General features: G+C 33.6%; 2 protein-coding genes across 4 annotated transcripts; both read right to left on the bottom strand.

Moving 5' to 3' along the window:
* Positions 1 to 1,567: 1,567 nt before the first annotated feature.
* On the bottom strand, positions 1,568 to 10,549 carry LOC124453229. 3 transcript variants are annotated; one of them, XM_047003997.1, is made up of 17 exons: positions 10,083 to 10,549; positions 8,670 to 8,723; positions 8,509 to 8,592; positions 7,997 to 8,161; positions 7,794 to 7,847; positions 7,654 to 7,713; positions 6,832 to 6,916; positions 6,731 to 6,777; positions 6,345 to 6,472; positions 6,144 to 6,213; positions 5,530 to 5,722; positions 5,070 to 5,147; positions 4,497 to 4,618; positions 4,157 to 4,300; positions 3,664 to 3,818; positions 3,443 to 3,547; positions 1,568 to 3,028 (listed from the first exon to the last, which is right to left on the bottom strand). In XM_047003997.1, the coding sequence occupies exons 1-17, from the start codon at positions 10,387 to 10,389 to the stop codon at positions 2,870 to 2,872; spliced, it is 2,010 nt and encodes a 669-aa protein (XP_046859953.1). In that variant the 5' UTR covers positions 10,390 to 10,549; the 3' UTR covers positions 1,568 to 2,869. The 3 variants fall into 3 exon arrangements, with proteins under 3 accessions (XP_046859953.1, XP_046859952.1, XP_046859955.1); XM_047003996.1 differs by having other exon boundaries at positions 6,731 to 6,916; XM_047003999.1 differs by lacking the exon at positions 7,997 to 8,161 and having other exon boundaries at positions 6,731 to 6,916.
* A 709-nt stretch (positions 10,550 to 11,258) lies between these two features.
* LOC124453680 (vacuolar protein sorting-associated protein 18 homolog) lies at positions 11,259 to 21,880 on the bottom strand. The gene is made up of 28 exons (XM_047004504.1): positions 21,491 to 21,880; positions 21,292 to 21,359; positions 21,099 to 21,209; positions 20,801 to 20,945; positions 20,603 to 20,687; positions 20,247 to 20,320; positions 20,007 to 20,116; positions 19,795 to 19,880; positions 19,546 to 19,647; positions 19,246 to 19,417; positions 18,731 to 18,791; positions 18,481 to 18,581; positions 18,313 to 18,373; positions 17,993 to 18,057; positions 17,625 to 17,760; positions 16,937 to 17,089; positions 16,778 to 16,871; positions 16,556 to 16,629; positions 16,238 to 16,393; positions 15,278 to 15,421; positions 14,950 to 15,081; positions 14,429 to 14,547; positions 13,002 to 13,092; positions 12,871 to 12,936; positions 12,120 to 12,175; positions 11,886 to 12,032; positions 11,666 to 11,789; positions 11,259 to 11,547 (listed from the first exon to the last, which is right to left on the bottom strand). Exons 1-28 carry the CDS (start codon positions 21,608 to 21,610, stop codon positions 11,425 to 11,427), a joined length of 2,976 nt encoding a protein of 991 aa, XP_046860460.1. The 5' UTR covers positions 21,611 to 21,880; the 3' UTR covers positions 11,259 to 11,424.
* Positions 21,881 to 21,898: the final 18 nt, after the last annotated feature.

The raw sequence follows: 21,898 nt of genomic DNA, 5'->3' as shown, positions 1-21,898 counted from the left end.
ATTCTTATTTGAGTTTTCTTTCTTTAGTATCGATTTGGCAGTGCAACACTGAAAGTTATTCCACCGCCATTAAAACCGAACGAAAAGCTTCTGCTGCTGAGTATTATGTTGTATAAAGACCTATCCGGTAATTATTTTGAATAGATTAAAGTCCACGGTATATATATAACGTATCATTTTCTGTTCATGAAATTTTCATATTTACGTAAAAAAAACAACACTCAAAGTTTCTCCATGAACAATTTTCCATAAACATTCTAACAATTTTTGTATGAATAAACTACGATATCAAGAGTCGCCTTAAAACAATATTAAAATTGTAACACTTTACAAGTACATCAAAGACACTTAATATGCAAGTTATAGATAGATTTTATACACAATGTGCAGACAGAAAGACGTCCTCCAACGTCATGTCTCGAAGGCAATAAAAAGACTATTTTATCATTTAACGCCTTGCTATTTCCTTGGGAACTATTTCCGTTCTTCCAATTGAATACGAGAATGCCAAGCAACTTAATTATTTTGGTCCAAAATAAACAATTCCATCTGGTTCACAATATTGAAAAATCTATGAAGAAGTTATCATAGTAGCTATGACGAGTTGTAAGCATTGTAAGAAAAAAAAGTTGATTTACACGTCTATAACAAAAATTACTCCAATAAATCCCTAAAAAACAAAAGAAACTTTTCCACAAAAACTTTTAGTTCTATATGGTCATATAAACTGGACTGTTTCCGCTTGAACAAGTTGATAGAGACAAAAGCTATAGATAGAACAAACGTAAAAGTATATAGTGATTCAGCCTACACTCATTATTCAGCATCATTTATAAATTAAGTCAACTTTTTCACAGTTTGAGAAGTTCTTTGTAAGTATTCAGTGCGTGTTTAAGTTATTGTAATTATTCCATTTCGGTTGGAACTTTTGCCTTACCATGTGTAAGATTTGATTAGTATAATATGTAAGAAAATTAAATTCATTTTCTAATCTATTAATATTAACAATAAAGTAAATGGTTTGAACCTGGGAGTATCGTTATATGTTTGTAGATGTAGATCGTCCAGGTTAGTATAGTCCTGAGAAGGACTGTTTTTGTTGTCGACTGACGTTTCAACAGTCAACAACAAATGACATTAGTCATTTGACTCTAAAGATGACTATCGCTAAGGTTGTCGAAACGTCAGTCAATATCAACAACTGTCCTTCTCAGGACTATACTAACCTGGACGATCTACATCTACAAACATGTAATATTAACAATGTAGATTATCTATTGACGACGTCACAGCAAGATAGCACTACGTGAGTGAGCGAAGTTTACCGCCTAATTTATGACATCGCTCGTTGTCTTGTGAATACATTAGCATCGCGGGCATTTTATCAAACGACTACTTTGCTCTTCCATCAATAAACGCTCAAATAGTAAAACCTAAAAAATGATGAGAATCAAAAGATAGCATGAGAATTCCGAATCATGGTACTTTTATTCAATATATCTCCCAGACAATTCTGCCGCAGTTGTTAAACGAAAAATTCACTGTGTAAGCATACAAAAAGTCGAGATTCAATGTAAATAATTTTATTTGAAATTTTCAGCCTTGCTCTTAAAAAGAGTTGAAGTAAATACTAATTTTGCCCTTAAAACATAGCTAGTAATGGTAAAAACATACAGGAGTTCCTTGTTCAAAGTTTTAACGCTTTCTTGTCGATATCATCAATTTCGAGTTTCATGTACTTATATGCTGAACATTCTGAAACAAATTTTTTTCTTATCTATAATTTTACATCATTACTTCCTCCGTAAGACAACAAAAGCTTTAAAGCAAAAGATTTCACACCTCTTCAAAATATGCGCCATTCAAACTTCGAACAACGAATCCCTGCATCATTCTTTGGACAAGGACCTGAATGGGTAGCTTTTACTCTACCCATAGAGAAAAGCACTTTATACTTATTCACAAATAGTCTTCGTGACTATGAAAATCGTGCAGTTATGAAAGATGGTGCAAAAACTGCCATAGAACTTTAAATAAATATTATTCCCCAGTCTCTTGGATTGTATATGTAAAATATTTGAAATCCCACATGAGGTCAATGTCAAAGAACATCGTCTTCTCTACATAGATGAATCTGTTCAACCATACAATATACTTCTAATGTATAGAATATAAATATATCTTAAAATAATATATCTTCATTATTTACAAATTTCAATGGATACCATTGATAAACTATGACCAGTCATCAACTAAATTTTTCTAAATTATAGAATATGCGTTACACATATTTGTGTACACACACACACATACACATACCTACGTATACATAAACATACATACATATACATAAACATACATACATATACATATTCATACAAATACACGCATATACATTTACACTCACAAACCTACACCTTTTTTATACAAATGTAAAATGGTCATTCTACATGTGTAATTATAAAACATCGAGTACAGTTGAACGTAAACTTGGACAAATGACATTTGTTTAAGCATAATCGCTGACCAAATATATTCTAAAAATCATCTAGATAATTTTTTGATAATTTTTGTCCAAGGTTAGTCATGCCGTAGTTCCATTAAAATGCTTTAAAGCTGAACTTGGTGCTTAAAGTAATATGTATAGATGAGATTATTTGTGGAAATTCTCACTCAGACATAATTACTTTGATATTTTATGTACCTTATACAAATCAAGTAAATTGATGATCACGTGTAGAAAACTTACGATCACGTGTACAAAATGAAACACACAGTACTGTAAATCAAAATTTCTCGCTGCAACCTGCCTATCCTCCTCTCATCCTATAAGTGACGTAATCTTGCCACAATATATGACCTGAACATTCTATACAGTAGTGCTCTTGCATTGATCACCATTTAACCAACGATCCCATAAACACGTGATAGAAGAAACCAAAGGCCATCCAAGATCAAACTCCTTATTATAATGACAAAGTTTGCTGTTTTCTTTAAACATCGCGTTGAGGGTGAGTATGACAGAGCCCTGATTAGAGAAAATAAGAAAAAGTTTACAATTAAAATTTGGGTGTACAACAATATAAGTTTGCAGTACATTTCAGATCTCTCTTCACACCAGATAGAAGTAGTTAAGAAATCCATTGAAAAATTTATCATTTATCTTGATTACGCAAGATCAGATTACATGAAAACTCAAATTCAAACATCAGATCACTCCTGACTAAGATACTAGACTGGGACATATAAAGACTTATGTTACAATATCAAATGAAGACACTACACTAAGGTAACAAGGACAAGATGTTATCATCAAATCACTCAAAATGACGACACTAAACTGGAGTATATAAACAAATTTAGGTTCATCAAAAGATAATTTAACTAAAGTATTTTTGACATCATAGTGTGTGACAATAAAGCCCAAATCTTTCTCACGCACCGGAAGTTTGATGTGCTTTTGAATGTTTTGAAGCTCAAACACCTGGGAGCAAATGACGCTATCAGTTGTGGTTCGTTCACACGCCTTCAACACACACCGTAAAGGCTAAAATAATGAGAAAAATAATCACATTTAGAAAAATATGTATATATTAAAAAAATGTATATATTAGAAAAATGTATAAATTAAAAAAATACCCTGTTAGCCTACAGTTTACTCACATGAACTGCCTCCAGTGACAGATGAAACTCGTCAATCACATTTTCAAGCTTCTTTTCCGTAGTCACACAAATTTGAAGGATGTTGCTGAAACGAGCTTGAAAACGCAATGAGATCTGAAGGCTTGCTGCCGAAACAGAAAATTCCCTCGGTTCACCTGGTCAAAAATATAATTTAAATAATATCAGTAGAATACGTCTACCATTCATCGCTGTAAAAATAGAGATGAGGGAGAAAGGGCCTATTTTCTACTTCTAGAAGATAAAGATATGACAAAAAGATAAAGAAAATTGAAATTACAAAATGTCCTCCCAATGGCTTGTCTTGTCTCCACTGTTAGAAACGAATGATTGATTATGTGATTTCGTGAGCTAGTATTCTTGTTTTAGATTTCTTGTAGACGTTGTAAACTAGTTGTAAGCTAATATTAACATAGTGTACACTTTCTCGTAGTCTTCGGAAGTCTAAGAGACAATTCCTCATCCAAGAACTTACGCTGAGCTTCCAACCAGCGATGGCAACGGTTTTCAAACTCCTCCTCCATTATTCCAGATTGTATGGGATCAGTTAGTCTGAAATCAGTCATCGCATCTGTCTCCAAACATGGTCGCTGAGAAAGAGTAAACTTTCGCGAATAGTCTGCCGACAAAATAATAGCAGATTAGAAAATATGTAAAAAGAAACGTGAAGAAATAATCATGCGTTTTTTGTGATTTTTTAAAGCAAAATACTAAAAGAAGCTCGACATAAACGAGAATGGGCAAAGAACGTTAAAACGACATCCCCATCACAGATATAAAACATCTGGGTCTAGATGCAGGATATGATAAACTACCTGTAGCAACGTCCATTAAAATACTTTCAATCCTACGATTTTCACATAATCTTTCCAACAAAAGAGAGCAATACATGCCATTGAGAAAGTTAGCTTCTTCCAAACATTCTTGTTGGCTGCAACTGTTAATGAAAAGTTTAATTATAAGTAAATTGAGATACATTAAACATGAGGTCAGTAACGCGAATATACTAAGCTCGAGTGAATAAGACAGATATCTCATGATGAAGACACTAAACTGGAGTATAAAAGGTTTTTATTTTAAAATCACATCACTCCAAATGAAGACACTAGACTGGAATTCACAATCACTCACGTTTGTACACCAAATCACTCGTAATAAACACCAAAGTAGGGCTCATAAGGACTCAAACTTTAACATCACGTCACTCGTCATGAAGACAACACACTGATATTGAAAAGGACTCAAGTTTTAAAATTACATCACTGTGGATAAAGAAATTAGACTGGAGTTCATTTCACAAGGACTCGAGTTTCAACAGACTTGACTCGACGAGAAGCCCAAACAGAACAGAACAAACAATCAAAAAAAAAAGACACTGTATATCTTACCAAGAATAAGCAAATATATTGTTTCCTCGGGCACTTCGTTTGATGCGGGGTATGTTTATGCCAGATTTGTTAGGTAAACTATTTAACAAAAAGCAGTCCTGTGACTATAATCTTATTTCAAAACACAAAAATGAATGAAGAAGAATTAGTAGTAAATTTGTACATAGTGTTCACATTTGATGATGTACCACAAATATGAAAAAGTCTGCACGATATATGTACTCATTAACAATAAGGAAAGTTTGGAATAAAGGCAGAGCAAAACCATTTGGTTGAACTACATTAATGCTACATCAACTTCATGGTTCTACAAACCTAATTGTGAAAAATCCAGCAAAAAAATTCGTTTTCGCTGATTGCAGTTAAAAATTGCAATGAAATGAAGTGATATGTTGCAACTGCGAAGCTATATAAATAACGTTTACGCTGAAATGATAGATCACTGGTCTTTATCACTCACCTCACGCGACAAGCGTCAACTATGAGGAGATTTAAAGAAGTGTCACATTGTTGCATCTCTTCAAGTATTTCCTGAATACGTAAACTTTGGTCTCGATTATATTTGAGATCCGAATCAACGGGTAATAAGTAATTTTCCCCATTGTCCTCATAGGCATGACCAGCGTAATACACAACACCATAAACTCCGCGACCTACATGAAAAAACATTATTTAAAAATTTCTAAAAAAATTGTGAAGTAGCATAACTTTGTGAAACCAGTTCAACCTGGCTGTAGCACTATGAAAACATTGCATCGTATATAGGTTCACAAAGAACTCAAAGACAAATGGAGTCGTTGACGAATTTTTTACATAGAAGAAAATACACCCAAAAAATACGTTTGTGAAGTAACTAGACGTTTGCTTTGTTGTAATAAAAGCAAAACATTCACTACGTACAAGCTTGAAACTCAACTTCACCAGGATAGATTTTAGAGCAAAAATGCTGTTTATCAATGAACATCCACGCAATAAAAATTTAAAGTAAACAAAAATGTAAGTGAAAAGGCTAAAAACTAGGTCAGCTTAAAACATATTATTTCCTTTCAATAAATATACTGTTCCTTTACTTACCTAGTAAACAACAAAACGCTAACATGGCCGTTCTCATTTCACTCAAAGTCAAATTCACCAGAGAAATAACCTAATTGTACCAAAAGGCATGATTAAATACACAAATGATGAACTAGAAAGCGTGCAGGAACAAACAAAATTGAAATAATGGACTTTGTGTTGTGAAAATTTAACCAAAATGAATTAAGCGATATCACTTACTTTAAATTGTAACCTTCTAAGGGCATCAGTTACGTCATGAGCATCTTTTTCAGGGTAGAACAACCCTTGCAACTTGTGATGTGCGTAATCCTGATTACCAATAACTAAGGCAACTTTATCTGCAGCAACTTCATACAACACAAAAAAAATGTTACGAACTTTTCATACTGGATTAACTCAAAAAGGAAATATTCGTCGCCCCTGTTACTCAACACTCCAGTCCATCAATATAAACACAATGAAACTTGGAGGAAGTACATTTAAATCTATGTCATTATTGCATTTAATAATCTCAACAACATCACAAAGAAACTTCGTGTTAAAAAACTTCAAACACAAATCACAGCGCTTTGAAGGCTTAAATGTAAGCAAAGCTCGAGACAAACCTGTTACAGAATTGGATTCTGCTGGTATTCTTCTTTCGTAATCAATACTAGTTCCTGAAAAAACCTTTGAATATGCACTTGTCCTTGTGTAATGTCCTCCAGGCCTACACATTCCCATTGAGTCATCATGCTTTGCTGGGTCCAAAGATGCTTCGTCACGTGGTTGTCTGGAGGCCACTCCTTCTACTGTAAGATCACGTGTTGCACCATGAAGCTCGTCAGAAACAGTGGGGTGAAAAATGGTATTACTTTTGGGCATGTCAGAGTGAGGAAAGCCGCTTGAAGAATAGATTGGATGCATTGGCATTTTCGGAGAATGTCATAAAAAAAAGACACAAGATAAAACTTGTTTTGCTATGGAAATTTTCTTATCAATGCTGAAATTTGAGATCTTTTGAACTCCAGTCTAATGTCTCTTTATTTGATGCGATGTAATGTTAAAACTAAAGTCTTTAAATACTCATGTCTTGTTTCTTCATTGTAAGTGATCTGATGTTGAAACTAAAGTCTTTAAATACTCATGTCTTGTTTCTTCATTGTAAGTGATCTGATGTTGAAACTAAAGTCTTTAAATACTCATGTCTTGTTTCTTCATTGTAAGTGATCTGATGTTGAAACTAAAGTCTTTAAATACTCATGTCTTGTTTCTTCATTATAAGTGATCTGATGTTGAAACTAAAGTCTTTAAATACTCATGTCTTGTTTCTTCATTATAAGTGATCTGATGTTGAAACTTGACTCTACAAATACTCCAGTCTAATGTCTTGATCACAAATAATCTAACATTGGTGATTTAGTATTTAAATACTCTAGTCTCTTCATCAAGAATAATGTTCTGCAATAATTTGATTTTCTTGTGTATAGACTTGTTTCATGTTGAAACTCAGCAACAAAGTTTCGTACAAAACACACAATATACAAACCATTTTCATACTCCAAGAAATGCTTTTCAAATTGTAAACTGTCCATTGAACTAGAGGAACCTATAAAAAAGATAAAAATTTATAACTGATCAGTTTGTTTTTTTTTCCATCATGATTTATTTCTTCAATTTTTGACTTACTTTGAGGGTAATGAACATTTGTAGTAGTCAATGTCTTCATTGCTGGTTCATCTACTGCACACAAAAAAAACATGGTACATCAATTTTCATCTCCTTCTTATTTGACAAGAATGTTCCACAGGAAATCAATGATGCTTTGCGCAAGGTTCCAACAAATCATTAAATAATGTTTATTAGCAAGTTTTCTGAAGTCTAGCACTTACAAGAAAAATTATTGTTGCTATGTTGAACCAATTGCATGGTGGCCATTCTCTGATTGAGTTCATCAAAAGGAAACGAATGATTTTCATTGCAGTCAATCAGACTAACTTCTGGTGCACTTGCATTTTTCAGAGGATCCTCATATTGAATGGGATGATTTGGTGAAGCTAACATTGAATAAGACTGGTGTTCAGTCTCCTTTGGGTTCATTAGGTAATCATTAAACTTTTGCCATTTACTATCTCCCAAAATTGAAACATCTATTATACTTAAGATTTCCCATGTAAATTCATATCAGTTGGTGCATTTGTTTCCATTGTTACAATTTGATCATTTTTTTAGTTTGAAAAAATATTCTACTAGATTCATCGGACACTTTTCCTAAATCCTAAAATTGAATTGAATGAGAAAATTTTTCCTCCCAGAACACAACACATACGAACATTATCAACCAAATTCTAATTTTCACAAGTTCATGAAATTTGGCAGATTGATCCTTTGACAAAATACTTACTTTGCAATTCATACGTACAATTAGACGTCTGCTGGTTATGTTCGTATGCAGGAAAGTGTGGGTTATAGGGGTTGATGTTCATGTCTACAAAAACAAACAAATTGATACAAAGAACAGCATTTGTGTGAAGTACAATAACAATTCTTTATAAGCTAACTTACCAGGTGCACCAGGAATGACAGGTCTTTCGTCAAGTTCCAGTGCTTCATGTGAAGCTAAAAAGTTCAAAAATTATTCATTACAAAATAATAAAAATGATTTAAATCAAAATTAACAAAGCAAAAATGCATGTATTCCTTCGTCCAATGCATCAAGCTGAAGTTCTTTTCTTAAGAAAAATATTAGTGTACAACTTGTTAACTAAATTGAATTTCAAAATGGAATTAGAAATACTGATTGGCTAAAAGCTGTGTAGACATCAGTACATGTGTTGTCAATACAAGACAATTATATAACATTAACACAAAAATTTCCCGTCGAAATTTCTTTTCATGATGTTGTAACAAATTTGTCGAATTTGCTACGCTAACAACAAATAACATCAAGTTAAATATCATAGTTATATTTTTTGTGTACAAAACGTGACAATTACATTCCAAAAGAAGCAAATCATTGCATGACGTCTATCACTTTCATGGTAAGTGTAAAAACGTTTAATAAACTGTGGGAAGAAATAAAAAAATTGGCTTATAGCATTAAAAAAAGCCGTTCCGTTAAAAAGCAAATCTGACAAAGACGGTTGACCCAGACGGAATCGCTTCGGGGTAATTATTCGCACATGTTTTAAAAATACATGATGGGATAACTCAATGAATTCACGCGAAGAGAATTGTTACAGCCGATTATAACTTATTGCAAGTCTTGAGCAGCGAAATACACATTTGTTCAACATAGATAAGTAAATGTTTATATTCAGTCTCACATGTAAAATACATTTGAAAATAATGCGAATATTTAACGCTCCATTCCAACTTGTAAGCAAATATTGCCAAACATACATAATTCAGTAAACGCAAAATTGGAACTAGTCTAGCAGATCAGATAATTAAGTTACTCATATAGATAAGACAAAATCTTATCTTCAAAAATGAGCACAGGAATTTGACAATCTTCTAAATGATAAGCTAAAATAGCTACAGGATATAATTTTTGTATAGACTCCCTAAAAAAACCAAAAAATATATCGTTCATTCTTTTATTTTATAAAATAATACTTGCATACAACTGAAATGACAGTTGTAAACGTAATTTTACCACGAGTTCATTGTAAAACTAAGCTTTTCGTAAACAAACATTCTCACAGGTTAAGTAATATAAGCTGTAACATGTCTGGGCATGTTATCATAAATATCAAATGCGCAGTATTCATAGTCCACGAGATCGAACATATACCTCACTAAAATAATCTAATAAAATTTCACACACATATCATATGTATGGGTAAACTTTTCATCGAGGGAATATACTCAAAAATTTCATAGGTAACCAGAGCCACAATTCTATGAACTCAAACAAATACTCAATCGTGATGAAAATTATCTGAAAATACGAAGAGTTTATAAAGATAAACTTACAATAAAATTCATAAGGTTGTAATAACTCCACACAATCGTCCCTTTCCATTGCTGAAAGATGTTCAATCAATACAGAAACGGTTTTTTCTTTTCCTCGTTTGGCCGTCCACCAATGATTTAACAACGCCAAAGTTGGATCTCTCTCACGAGCAAAATTCAAAATGTAATCATAGGTATATTTAAAACGTCCAGCTAATGATTGGTAGTCTTTCATGAGCATTCGAGGATTCAACTTCATTGAAAGTTTCTCCAAGACATCACCGTCTAACGTACAGGCAAGGCGTCGTTTACGGCCACCACTCGCCATAGTGGCGATATAAAAATATTACTTGTTGCTTTTACAGTTCTGTTCATTTATACCATAGAATAGAGATTAAGTCCTAAAACACATGCGCCAAATGGCAAAACTCGCTAACAACCGGAAAGACGGAAACTACTCATTTTGGTGCTGTCAGTCAGGGGATGTAATGATGTTCATATTTCCATGAATGTCAACCTTACAGCCATTTTATAGAGGATTATAGAAATCAGATTTAAAAAATATGCTTAAAATTTTAAACGATGAAACCTTCACATACACACACTATGTATATGCACTGTATCGACAAGCTATATGTACCATCCACGTCATATGTACCAGCATATCATAGGTACCAACACGTTAAATGTACCAGCTATCTATATGTTCCATAATACCATGCATACTCTATTGCAGTACATGCCAGCATTTGACAAATACAATATAAAAGAGAACAAGATTTTTATCCCAAAAAACCAAACAAATTAATGATAAAACCTTACTATGATCCAAGGGTAAGTTCAGACAAGTGCTAAAGATGTTGAAGAAATGCTTTGTACATGCAAGAGCTATCTGAGGAAGCTTTGTTTACTTTGTAATAGTAAATGTACAAGTCAATATTGCATGTGAAAGTTAAGATAAGAAAATAAAATGAAAGGTGCAATATAGTTAATGATGTGAATTAACAAACAACCAAACACAAGAACAAAGTATATTAGGTTATTTTGGTCCTAACAGTTTTAGATTAACCGGATTCTTTGTTTGTTTGTAATAGCTGCATGTACATCAATATAGTTAACGATGTGAAATAAAGAACATTAAAGGGAATGCGCTTTATATTTAAATTAGAACAAAAGAAAAAAAAAGAGGAAAAAACGTAAATGCACAGTAATTTATGATTCAGTAATTTCCTCAAATGAATTATATATTACATTATTTCACCTAATTTATTTGACATTATCAACAACCAGCGATATTCAACCTGAATCAACTCGTTATGAACCAACATCGTAAGAAAATGTAGGCGAGATTAAAATCCAAGGATCAAGCCCAGCTTTTTACAACTTCGTCATACTCATCCTGAGTAATAAATGGTTGATCGATTGATCGTATCATGTGTTCACCACACAAGATACATTCGTTTGCTATAAGTTCGTCAAGATCTGCCTACATGTAAAAACAAGCGATACAATTCTTTATGAAAAAAAATAAAACAAAATATATAGTATTTAAAAACAGCTCATTATCAACATGATATCGTCGATATTGCATGATAAAAAAATACCATTAGTTTTTCCACCGAATCTTCAGGTAATATTATTGGATCATTTTCTCGGTTACGACCAGCATTTCGTGAGCCTTCGTAGTCTGTTCGAAAGAGTTTTCTTTTCAAAAATTCTAGTCTGTTCCTGTAAAAAAAGACGATATATTTTTAAATTCAAAGAGATTTTAAAAGCAAAGATATAAAAGGGTAAAGCTTTATGAGACTTCGTAGCCAAAATTACCTCTGTCGTCCTTTAAGATGAAGCAAAACTTCGTCGACAAGACAGTCAGTATGAAATGCATGATGACAAGGGAAAATGTGGAATGATCTGGTCAGCAATGGTTGTAAACACAGCAAACATTTCTTATCTACCTCCACAACACCGTATCTAATGTTAAAAATCAATAAAAGTGAGTAAATTTTTCCACCATAGTTACTTACTTAGTTATAGTTAGTCAGTTGGTCATTATTAAACCTGTTTTTCATTTCCTGAATATCTTGACGAATATTTTCGGCACTTTCAGTCGCTTCCTGCATAAAACACAAAGTACTAAGTGGTTTGAGCCCGCAAGTATCATTACATGCTTGTGTATGTATATTGTCCAGGTTAGTATAGTCCTGAGGTGTGAGCGTTTTTCTCCTCGCTTGAATCTTGAACGATGACTCTGCTAAGGATGCCTAAACGTACACTTTTCACTGCTGTTTTAACAGTAACTATCATAACTATAATACACGATCAAAGCGAAATATCCGCAAATCATTCGCACACAGAAGATGGGGGCACTGGATAACAATAAATTTTGCAGCGGACGTTTGGAATGCCTTACCCCTTTCCCTAAGAGATGTGCCCACCTTAAGCCAATTTAAGCGTGGTATCAAAAAAGCACTATTTTAATTAGTTTCGTTTTTAGCATGTTAATTTTCAAATGATGTAGTTTTATCTTCATATTTTTTGATTTGTATTCTCTTTCTTTTTATTTTAAGTAGTTATATTATATTTAGTTACTTTTTAGAGGACCCCTCTGTAAACCACTTTTTAGTGATGTTGGCATCCTCAATAAAGATTAGCTATTATTATAAACGTAAGTCTATACCACCAACAGTCCTTCTCAGGATTACACCAATCTGGACAAATAAGACCATAGACCATCGATATTTCAATATTTGAGCAAATAGCATCAACAATTGTACGTATATAAACATATTACTACATTTTATATACTAACTTGCATTTCTGTTTTTAGTTCATGGATGTGTTTATTGTATTCCTCTAAGGACGAACAAATCGCATCCTTAAAACAAACAAACAAATAAAAAAACAAATGAAAATAATTTCAGCGCACATTCAGCACAATACCTTAAAATGGTCAATCGTCACAAAATCTGGAAAGAACGGAAGTATGTCTTCAATTTTGATCTGCTTGAAATCATTTAAAACTTGCATTGCTCTAAGTGTATAATTGCACATTATATTATTTTTTATTCATCATTACCCACAATGATACACGTTATCTTAGTTTAAATTTTAAATAGTGTTCTCTGTTGTTCATTCATCACTACCTACACTGACACAAGTTATCTTAGTTTATATTTTAGGCAGTGTAAAGACTATTCTTGTTCTCTGTTGTTCATTCATCACTACCTACACTGACACAAGTTATCTTAGTTTAAATTTTAGGCAGTGTAAAGACTATTCTCGTTCTCTGTTGTTCATTCATCACTACCTACACTGACACAAGTTATCTTAGTTTATATTTTAGGCAGTGTAAAGACTATTCTGGTTCTCTGTTGTTCATTTATCACTACCTACACTGACACACGTTATCTCAGTTTATATTTTAGGTAGTGTAAGACTATTCTTGTTCTCTATTGTTCATTCATCACTACCTACACTGACACACGTTATCTTCAGTTTATATTTTAGGCAGTGTAAAGACTATTCTTGTTCTCTATTGTTCATTCATCACTACCTACACTGACACAAGTTATCTTAGTTTATATTTTAGGTAGTGTAAAGACTATTCTTGTTTTCTATTGTTCATTCATCACTAGCTACACTGACACAAGTTATCTTAGTTTATATTTTAGGTAGTGTAAAGACTATTCTCGTTCTCTGTTGTTCATTCTTCACTACCTACACTGACACACGTTATCTTAGTTTATGTTTTAGGTAGTGTAAAGACAATTCTTGTTCTCTGTTGTTCATTCATCACTACCTACACTGACACAAGTTATCTTAGTTTATATTTTAGGTAGTGTAAAGACTATTCTTGTTTTCTATTGTTCATTCATCACTAGCTACACTGACACAAGTTATCTTAGTGTATATTTTAGGCAGTGTAAAGACTATTCTTGTTCTCTATTGTTCATTCATCACTAGCTACACTGACACAAGTTATCTTAGTGTATATTTTAGGCAGTGTAAAGACTATTCTTGTTCTCTATTGTTCATTCATCACTACCTACACTGACACACGTTATCTTAGTTTATATTTTAGGTAGTGTAAAGACTATTCTCGTTCTCTGTTGTTCATTCATCACTACCTACACTGACACACGTTATCTTAGTTTATATTTTAGGCAGTGTAAAGACTGTTCTTGTTCTCTATTGTTCATTCACCACTACCTACACTGACACACGTTATCTCAGTATATATTTTAGGCAGTGTAAAGACTATTCTTGTTTTCTATTGTTCATTCATCACTAGCTACACTGACAGAAGTTATAGTTTATCACCATCTATGTACGTCATCAAACGTATATTTCAGACAAGAAATACAAACGTTTTGACATCCTCCTTTTTTTCAACAACATGTCTCGCAATTCGCAACCAAAGCTTCTTCTGTAGAGCTTCGTCCTCTTCTGGCTTACTTGCCTGGAATTTTGCCATATCGGCGTCAAACTAAAAACAAAAAAAGTGTTAAAAAAAGTCATAGCCAGAGAATTTCATTATCAACGAGCTCTTTCGCTCGCTGTATAAATAAGGCTACAACTATTTTTACACAAAGTAAATAACTCGCTTAGTTACAAATTATAAGAGAAATCCTAATGCATCTCCCCGTGCGAATTCAGCTCGTCGATCAATTATTCCAGTTCATAGTCATGGCAACGACCAACTGGATAAACTTGCATTACTTTAAGAGTGAATGACTTACTTGGTCACTTATTAATAAAATATTATCTTAGCATGCGTAGTAGTCGACTAGAGCAACTGTCTGAGTTCATGGTTCTTGGTTTTGTAGTAGATCCACATGGTGTCACTTTTCAGATAATGACAATAAAGAATCATAAATGAAAGACTAACCATCAACGCCAAGTCAACAGCTTCTTCGTAAAGGCCCATCGTGCTGTAAATATGAACGCATGCCTGCTTAAGTTCATTTTCTGAACATAATCTTAATGCATACTCCAAATCGTATCTGACTTCATCTTTATCCTAAAAAAATTGCACTTCGTTATCAAGAAGCAACCACATGCACCACCAAACCATTCATTATCTAAACAATGTCGTGCTATCGCAGTTTCTCTGATGGGTTGAGGGGTTTAGTTTGATCTAAATATTGCAGGGAATAAATTCATGTTCAAAGAATAGATGAGTATTTTCCCTCTTTTATACCACACCCAATGCCTACCTGCCCTTGTAAATGTAGATATCTCATTAGAGATACGTGTTCCTTCTGCTTGACGTACAAGGAAAGTAAGTAATTGTGAATGGCTTGATCCTGTACACCAAGGATATCAACACAAAAGTCTAAATAACGAACCGCTTGTTCGATCTAAAAATAATGAATGGTAAAATTTCCCAAAGAATCATAACCAAAAGCAATCAATCACTTTCTAACTGGGAACAAACATTAACTTATCTCGAATCTTGATATATATTCAAACACACATGTTTGTGTAGGTACCTAATTGATTTCATACGCACCCAAGTCTTTAAAAGTACCTAACTGGTTTTATTCTGCACCTAACTGGTCTCTTTCTGCACCTAACTGGTCTCTTTCTGCACTTAACTGGTCTCTTTCTGCACCTAACTGGTCTCTTTCTGCACCTAACTGGTCTCTTTCTGCACCTAACTGGTCTCTTTCTTCACCTAACTGGTCTCTTTCTGCACCTAACTGGTCTCTTTCTGCACCTAACTGGTCTCTTTCAGCACCTAACTGGTCTCTTTCTGCACCTAACTGGTCTCTTTCTGCACCTAACTGGTCTCTTTCTGCACCTAACTGGTCTCTTTCAGCACCTAACTGGTCTCTTTCTGCACCTAACTGGTCTCTTTCTTCACCTAACTGGTCTCTTTCTGCACCTAACTGGTCTCTTTCTTCACCTAACTGGTCTCTTTCTGCACCTAACTGGTCTCTTTCTGCACCTAACTGGTCTCTTTCTTCACCTAACTGGTCTCTTTTTGCACCTAACTGGTCTCTTTCTGCAACTAACTGGTCTCTTTCTGCACCTAACTGGTCTCTTTCTTCACCTAACTGGTCTCTTTCTGCACCTAACTGGTCTCTTTTTGCACCTAACTGGTCTCTTTCTGCAACTAACTGGTCTCTTTCTGCACCTAACTACTCTCAGGTGTACGCAACCAATCACTTTACCAGAGCCTTGTCCTCCTTTTGCTCGTAATATATCAAAGCAGGAATGAGCTTTCTTGGATCAAGTCTTTTGTTTTGGTCAATCCAAGCATTGACGGTATCTTCCGGAATATGTTGCATCAAAACTGGAGAGAATTTATAGTACAGCTCTGGTTCATTCTTCAAAGGAAAAAGTTGCAAATTACCAAAATCTGTGTTTTACGGTCAACACCATTTCGTTCGAATGTTTTAACATTACATAGTGATAAGCATATCGAAAACACTTCATATACAAAGATGAATGTTAGATTAAGTGAACGAAATTTTACAGGTTGTGTTTACCTGTTTTTTCAGAACATCTAAAGCTGCTCCAAAATCGTCATGTTGAATGTGATGATGAATTACTCGCTCAAAATCTAACATTGGATAATAAGTTTAATTACATCAGAATGGTTATCTAGCCCAGGTATAAAACGTGTTATGACGACAATCCTTAATGTATGAACAAATAAAGATGAGCTGGTAGCTTATTTATTGAATTCCAGTTGCTATGCGTAAAAATACCTTTCATTAACATTGCAAGAAAGATAAGATTCTCAACGTCTCCGTGACTGGCAATTAATTCATACGCCGTTTGTTTACTCTCTTCGAAAGACATCTGTAAAATATTAATGACATATCTATGAGTATATAGGGATTAAGCTGTGAATATACAATATATACCTTCACTTTACTTGTTGCTAAAAGTTTTCTAAAATCTTCCTGAACAGACAGGAATTCCGATTGTTTTTCAGCCCCACCATTTTTCAGTTCTCCCAGTTCATTAAGATAGAGTTCAACCAACCATATGGTAAGCATGGTGATTTGAGTTTTATCCTTACGTAAAAAAAGAAAACACTTATCATCTTTTACACGGACTGGAAAATAGTAACATTGCACACAGTGTGGATTATACAATAGAATTACTGACTGTAGCTGTCTCGAAGGCAATTCATCAATATAAAGTGGTTATCTACAAACAATGCATCCTTTTGTCATGAATTTACTCATTTTAATAGGGCAATGTGAATCGTGGACTTTTGTTAACAAAAGAGTTGCTATTTGCCGATACCCATTTTCCTCACAAGACATTCTTCTTGAAAAGGGCAACAATCGATAATAAACTACATACACGAGCATTAAGATGATAAAAAGAATGGATCGCAAATTATGTGAATCATTTCAAAATATATTTACTCAAGACAAGTGATTGTTTTAACAAATGAATGTCATAAGAATGCAGCAAGCTGTGACATTTTTGTTATCCAGCAGTATAATCTGATTTTAAACCAGGCATTAAAGCAGGTAATTAGTAACGCAACAAGTATATCAAAGAATTAAAAGAAAAGGACAAATAAGTAATGCATTGTACCTTGCTGTCTAAGTTGTTCAATTTTTTTACAAGAAAAACTTTCAACGAATCCGATTCAGGTACTTGAATAAACTTCAAAGTAACTTCTTCAAAAGATGCTTGAGTTAAGGCGTACGTTGCTGCAGAAGGGCGGTATCTTGAAATAAAATGAACGATGTTACATGAAATAATGTTTACAATCCAGCATGAAATGTAACATTTACACGAATTATGTGACAAACCATTAACCAGAACACTACAACAATACCTTCATAACCCTAGCAAACCTTTACAGTCACATATCGATAATATCATTACTCCATGAACTGTTTCCATGACACACAATACAAATTCACCGAAATATCTACGATAAAGATGAAAATACTTACTGTTTTTCATTAAAGAAGTTCTCTGCTTTCTTTCTTAATACTTCATCAATATGCAAAGGATTGTCCTATAACAACAGAACACGAATAAACAAAGCAAACTCCCCCTCCCCTCCCTCCAGAAATTCAACAAAATATCAATAGAGAAATTCAGCAAACACGACTAAATGGTACGTCATTTTAGCTACATTTTTCTAATGTTACTAGTAAAAGGTTTACGAAGAACAGTTCCAATGTCACTAGTAATAGGTCTAACAAAACAATTTTCTCACAAAAGTTGAAAAAATGCACATGTCTGTTGTGACATGAACTAGTTGCCTAACCTTGGCATATTCTTCAGCTTCTTGGAACATCCCCTTTTCCAAGTATAATTTCCAAACATGTCTGAAAAAATAAAGACATGTTGTGTTGCAGCAAAATAATACAATACGTTATTCCCATCGTTCCTTGCAGGCACAATGAAAAAATTGCAATAATCAGGTAAACAAAACCTTGTTTCTTTGTTAATGTGGTATTCAAAGATGGCATTGACTGAAAAAATCCATATTGTCTTCTTTACTGGATCGGTTACCATTCCTCGCATTTCCCCAAACTGAAATGTTTTCGATAAAGCTATTGAATACAACAGATGACGTAATATTGAATATTATAGAAAATGACGTAATGTTGAATCACATAAATTGGCTGCCCCCCCAAAAACAATAGTTCTAAGTTCATGGAATGATAAACGTATACACATACTCTTTCAGGGAGTAAATCTTGAAAAACAATTTGATCATTCAATAAGCACACGGCTTCAAACCTAAATGATAAAATAACACGAAGTAAAGCATGGGGACATATCTTTTAACATAATTTCATGACTGAATAGGAAATCTACTGAGGGGGGGGGGAGGGTATTGAGGCCTTTGTTAGTTAGTAAAAGATAAGAAACATTTTTGACGCAACTCTACGTTTGACGAAGGAAAGTGATGAAGTATAAAAAAGACAGGATTCAAATTTTAGCTGTCCTTTTTTCTTGGCCAAACCAAGGTCGAAATTCGGAATTTGCAAGCAACTTTTCATGGCAACATCAAGACTTGTGTATACTAAACCAATACGTACATTCCCCAAAATGTTAGTAACTCAACAATTACCATAACATACTAGTAAACTCCAGTCCTTCTCTAACAGACACCACCGGCTTGCGCCTTCACAAAAACGAAATTCTGACACCTACTTTAAACTCACTTATCTAGTAGATGGGTTCAACTAACCTATCTTTATACAAAAGTAAAACATGAAATTCAGTCAGAGCAAGCGCCAACGGAGGACTGGAACTTTCTCCATCAGCTGTGACGTAAGGTAAAAGCCTTGCGTTTGATATAATGCTAGTGTTGTTACCCTGTAATGAGTCAAAATTTAGTCCTCCACAGTAGGCACCAGGACCTGGACGAAATAAAGAGAATTTACGAATGAATTAAATTGCAAACATCATATAACTCAAATTTATACAACAAAAAAAACATTTCCAATATGCAAATGTGAAAGATCACTGCATTATATGAAGTACTTACCAGTCAACCATGCAAATGATGATGGTGTCCCTCTTGCTTTTGCATTATACAAAGCTAATTGACTCCTCAATAGGTTTTCAGATGGTAGTTCAATGAAACTTGCTGTTAAGTTTAACAGTAAGAATTAAACTAGTTGTTTTACACATTTACAAACTTATTTCTTATGTTTATGTCATACATGTCCTATACAAGCCTTACATCATATTAGTCAAATAGTTAGAACCTAATTTATTCAACCATTTCCCTTACCAGGACTTGTTTCAAATTGAGAAAACAATGGAACAAATAAGGGCGGCTCGGACAATGAAACTTCACCAATAAAATGGTACAATCGGCTGGATAAAAATAAGTTGACAGGCATATTTTCAAATGGTTGCATGAATAAATGAGTTCAGATTTTGAGATCTATGTTGAAATAACATTTTTTTCTTTTCATTTGATTTAAAGCTTTTTTATTCTACCTGTACGTTGTAACCATCACAACAAAAGTTCGATCTGATCTTGGAAATTTCTCAAACACCATTCCAGTAATTGGTTCAGCTCTGTTCACTCCACTATTGATATTGTGCAGCTAAAAATTTAATTGTTTAAAGATTGTTTGATTAATGGTAGTGAGTAAAATGTCAGAGTACAAACTAAAATGAAACATTGGCATACCAAAAAAATTGTAAATGTTAACTATTATGATGATCATATACTACCTGTCTACAATATTTCTCGAAAGCAGCCTGAAAGAACTTCTCCTCATTGTCCAATTCAGTTTCAAAAATCAATCCTATAAAGTAAAAGACTGTTCACACTGGCAACATGTCACAAAAATATAAATCTAGTGTCAAAAACATTGATTTTTAAATATCTTTTTACAATGTTCAATTAATATTCTCTCACAGCTGGAATATTTTAATGATATTATTTAATCAGTGAAAAAGCTACCTCCAGGAGGAGAGAATGATATGTTTGTCATGGAACATCATTTGTTTAACCTTGTTAAATGTTACTTAACCTTTTTATAAAGCAATTTATCATTTTTTTTCCCAAAAAAACTACATGATCCAACCTTTTCTAGTTCCAATCAAAATTGCTTGTGTAGTAGTCTCATTCAGTCTCGTTTTGTTCCATGCCACAGCCTCAATAAGATGACCCTATAAGGAAAAATGCAATGTTCATCTAATCCTGTCTCTTAACTGTATGCCTTGATAAAGTATTGCATAATGCATCAACGTAAATAATTATGGTCAAATCATCATAGAAATACCTTTAATTTTGAAATGGGTTTTACTTTCTTGCTTGTCCTTGCAAGGTAAAGGGATTCAAAAGATTGTAAACAAATTATGATATGTCTAGCAGTAGGGTCCTGGAATATTTTATACACAACATCCTCCGCTTGGACACTTCTATCTCTAAATAAATTCAAAAACATCAATGTAAAATTAAATTTCAATCCAAACTTTAAAAGATGTGTTTGTTAAAACATTTTTTCTTATATATTCTTCTTCTCAAAGGAAGAGTTTTCAATGGATTTTAATTTCAAAATATCATCACATGTCTAACACTTACCTTCAATTTTATCAGTGTTGACAAGATTTAGTCTCATCACAGAATAACTCAAAGCAATGATGACAGTTGAGTTGCACACTGATATATCTATGATTTTTGCAGGAGGTCTGGTAAAAATAAATACATTACATCACCACCACTCCAAAGCAAACACGAAAACATAGTCGACAGCAAACCTCTCATGATTACCTGAAATTTTTTTTTTCCCTACGAAACATCGGTGCATCATCTGTGAAATCCACATAGCCAGTTGCAATCTGAAGTCAAAAATCTTATCAGAAAGAAATAGATTAGCAAATATAAGATAAATTAATTTGCTTCGGCAGCTTCGCATGATGTCGCTTATGCTGTTGCAGATAAAGATATTTATTACCAGTGTTAGACATACCGGTTCATCACTCAAAATTTGCCTATTTGACGGGATATTTCCACTGCTTTTGAGCTCACTTTCGTATTGCTCTAAAATAGAGGCCATCTTGGTTTTTTCAGGACTATTTGCCCGCACCATGAACCGTACCCGCACCAGACGTAAAGATAACCACAGGTGTTGGTACAACCCAAATTTTTCAGAAATTGTTCAGACTTTCCGAGAATGAATTGGTTTAATGCTTGTCTATTTAGTTTCATGAGGTGGACTTTGATTACTAAGTGGATTTGGCAGCCAACAGTGAACAAAGACCACACTGACACACTCCTCTTGACATTCTTTATTCTCGTGTCCTTGAATCCAACTGTCCAAAGTGTCTGAGAACAGAGAACTTGTGACTTCCGGTATTTTCGTTTGTTGAGGTTTGTG

This window comes from Xenia sp. Carnegie-2017, unplaced genomic scaffold, assembly GCF_021976095.1.
Source record: "Xenia sp. Carnegie-2017 unplaced genomic scaffold, XeniaSp_v1 HiC_scaffold_25, whole genome shotgun sequence".
Taxonomy (NCBI): Eukaryota; Metazoa; Cnidaria; class Anthozoa; order Malacalcyonacea; family Xeniidae; genus Xenia; species Xenia sp. Carnegie-2017.
This window is presented reverse-complemented; position numbering and strand designations above follow the sequence as displayed.

Coding starts and splice junctions, on each gene's coding strand:
- LOC124453680 (XM_047004504.1), bottom strand. CDS start 21,610: ATGGTGCGGGCAAATAGTCCTGAAAAAACCAAGATGGCCTCTATTTTA. Junction 21,210..21,291: donor AGGGAAAAAAAAAATTTCAG/GTAATCATGAGA, acceptor TATTTTTACCAG/ACCTCCTGCAAAAATCATAG. Junction 12,033..12,119: donor ATTCAGGAAATGAAAAACAG/GTTTAATAATGA, acceptor TTTTAACATTAG/ATACGGTGTTGTGGAGGTAG.
- LOC124453229 (XM_047003996.1), bottom strand. CDS start 10,389: ATGGCGAGTGGTGGCCGTAAACGACGCCTTGCCTGTACGTTAGACGGT. Junction 6,917..7,653: donor TTTCTTGGAGTATGAAAATG/GTTTGTATATTG, acceptor GTGATCTTACAG/TAGAAGGAGTGGCCTCCAGA. Junction 5,148..5,529: donor GTTGACGCTTGTCGCGTGAG/GTGAGTGATAAA, acceptor TTTGTTAAATAG/TTTACCTAACAAATCTGGCA.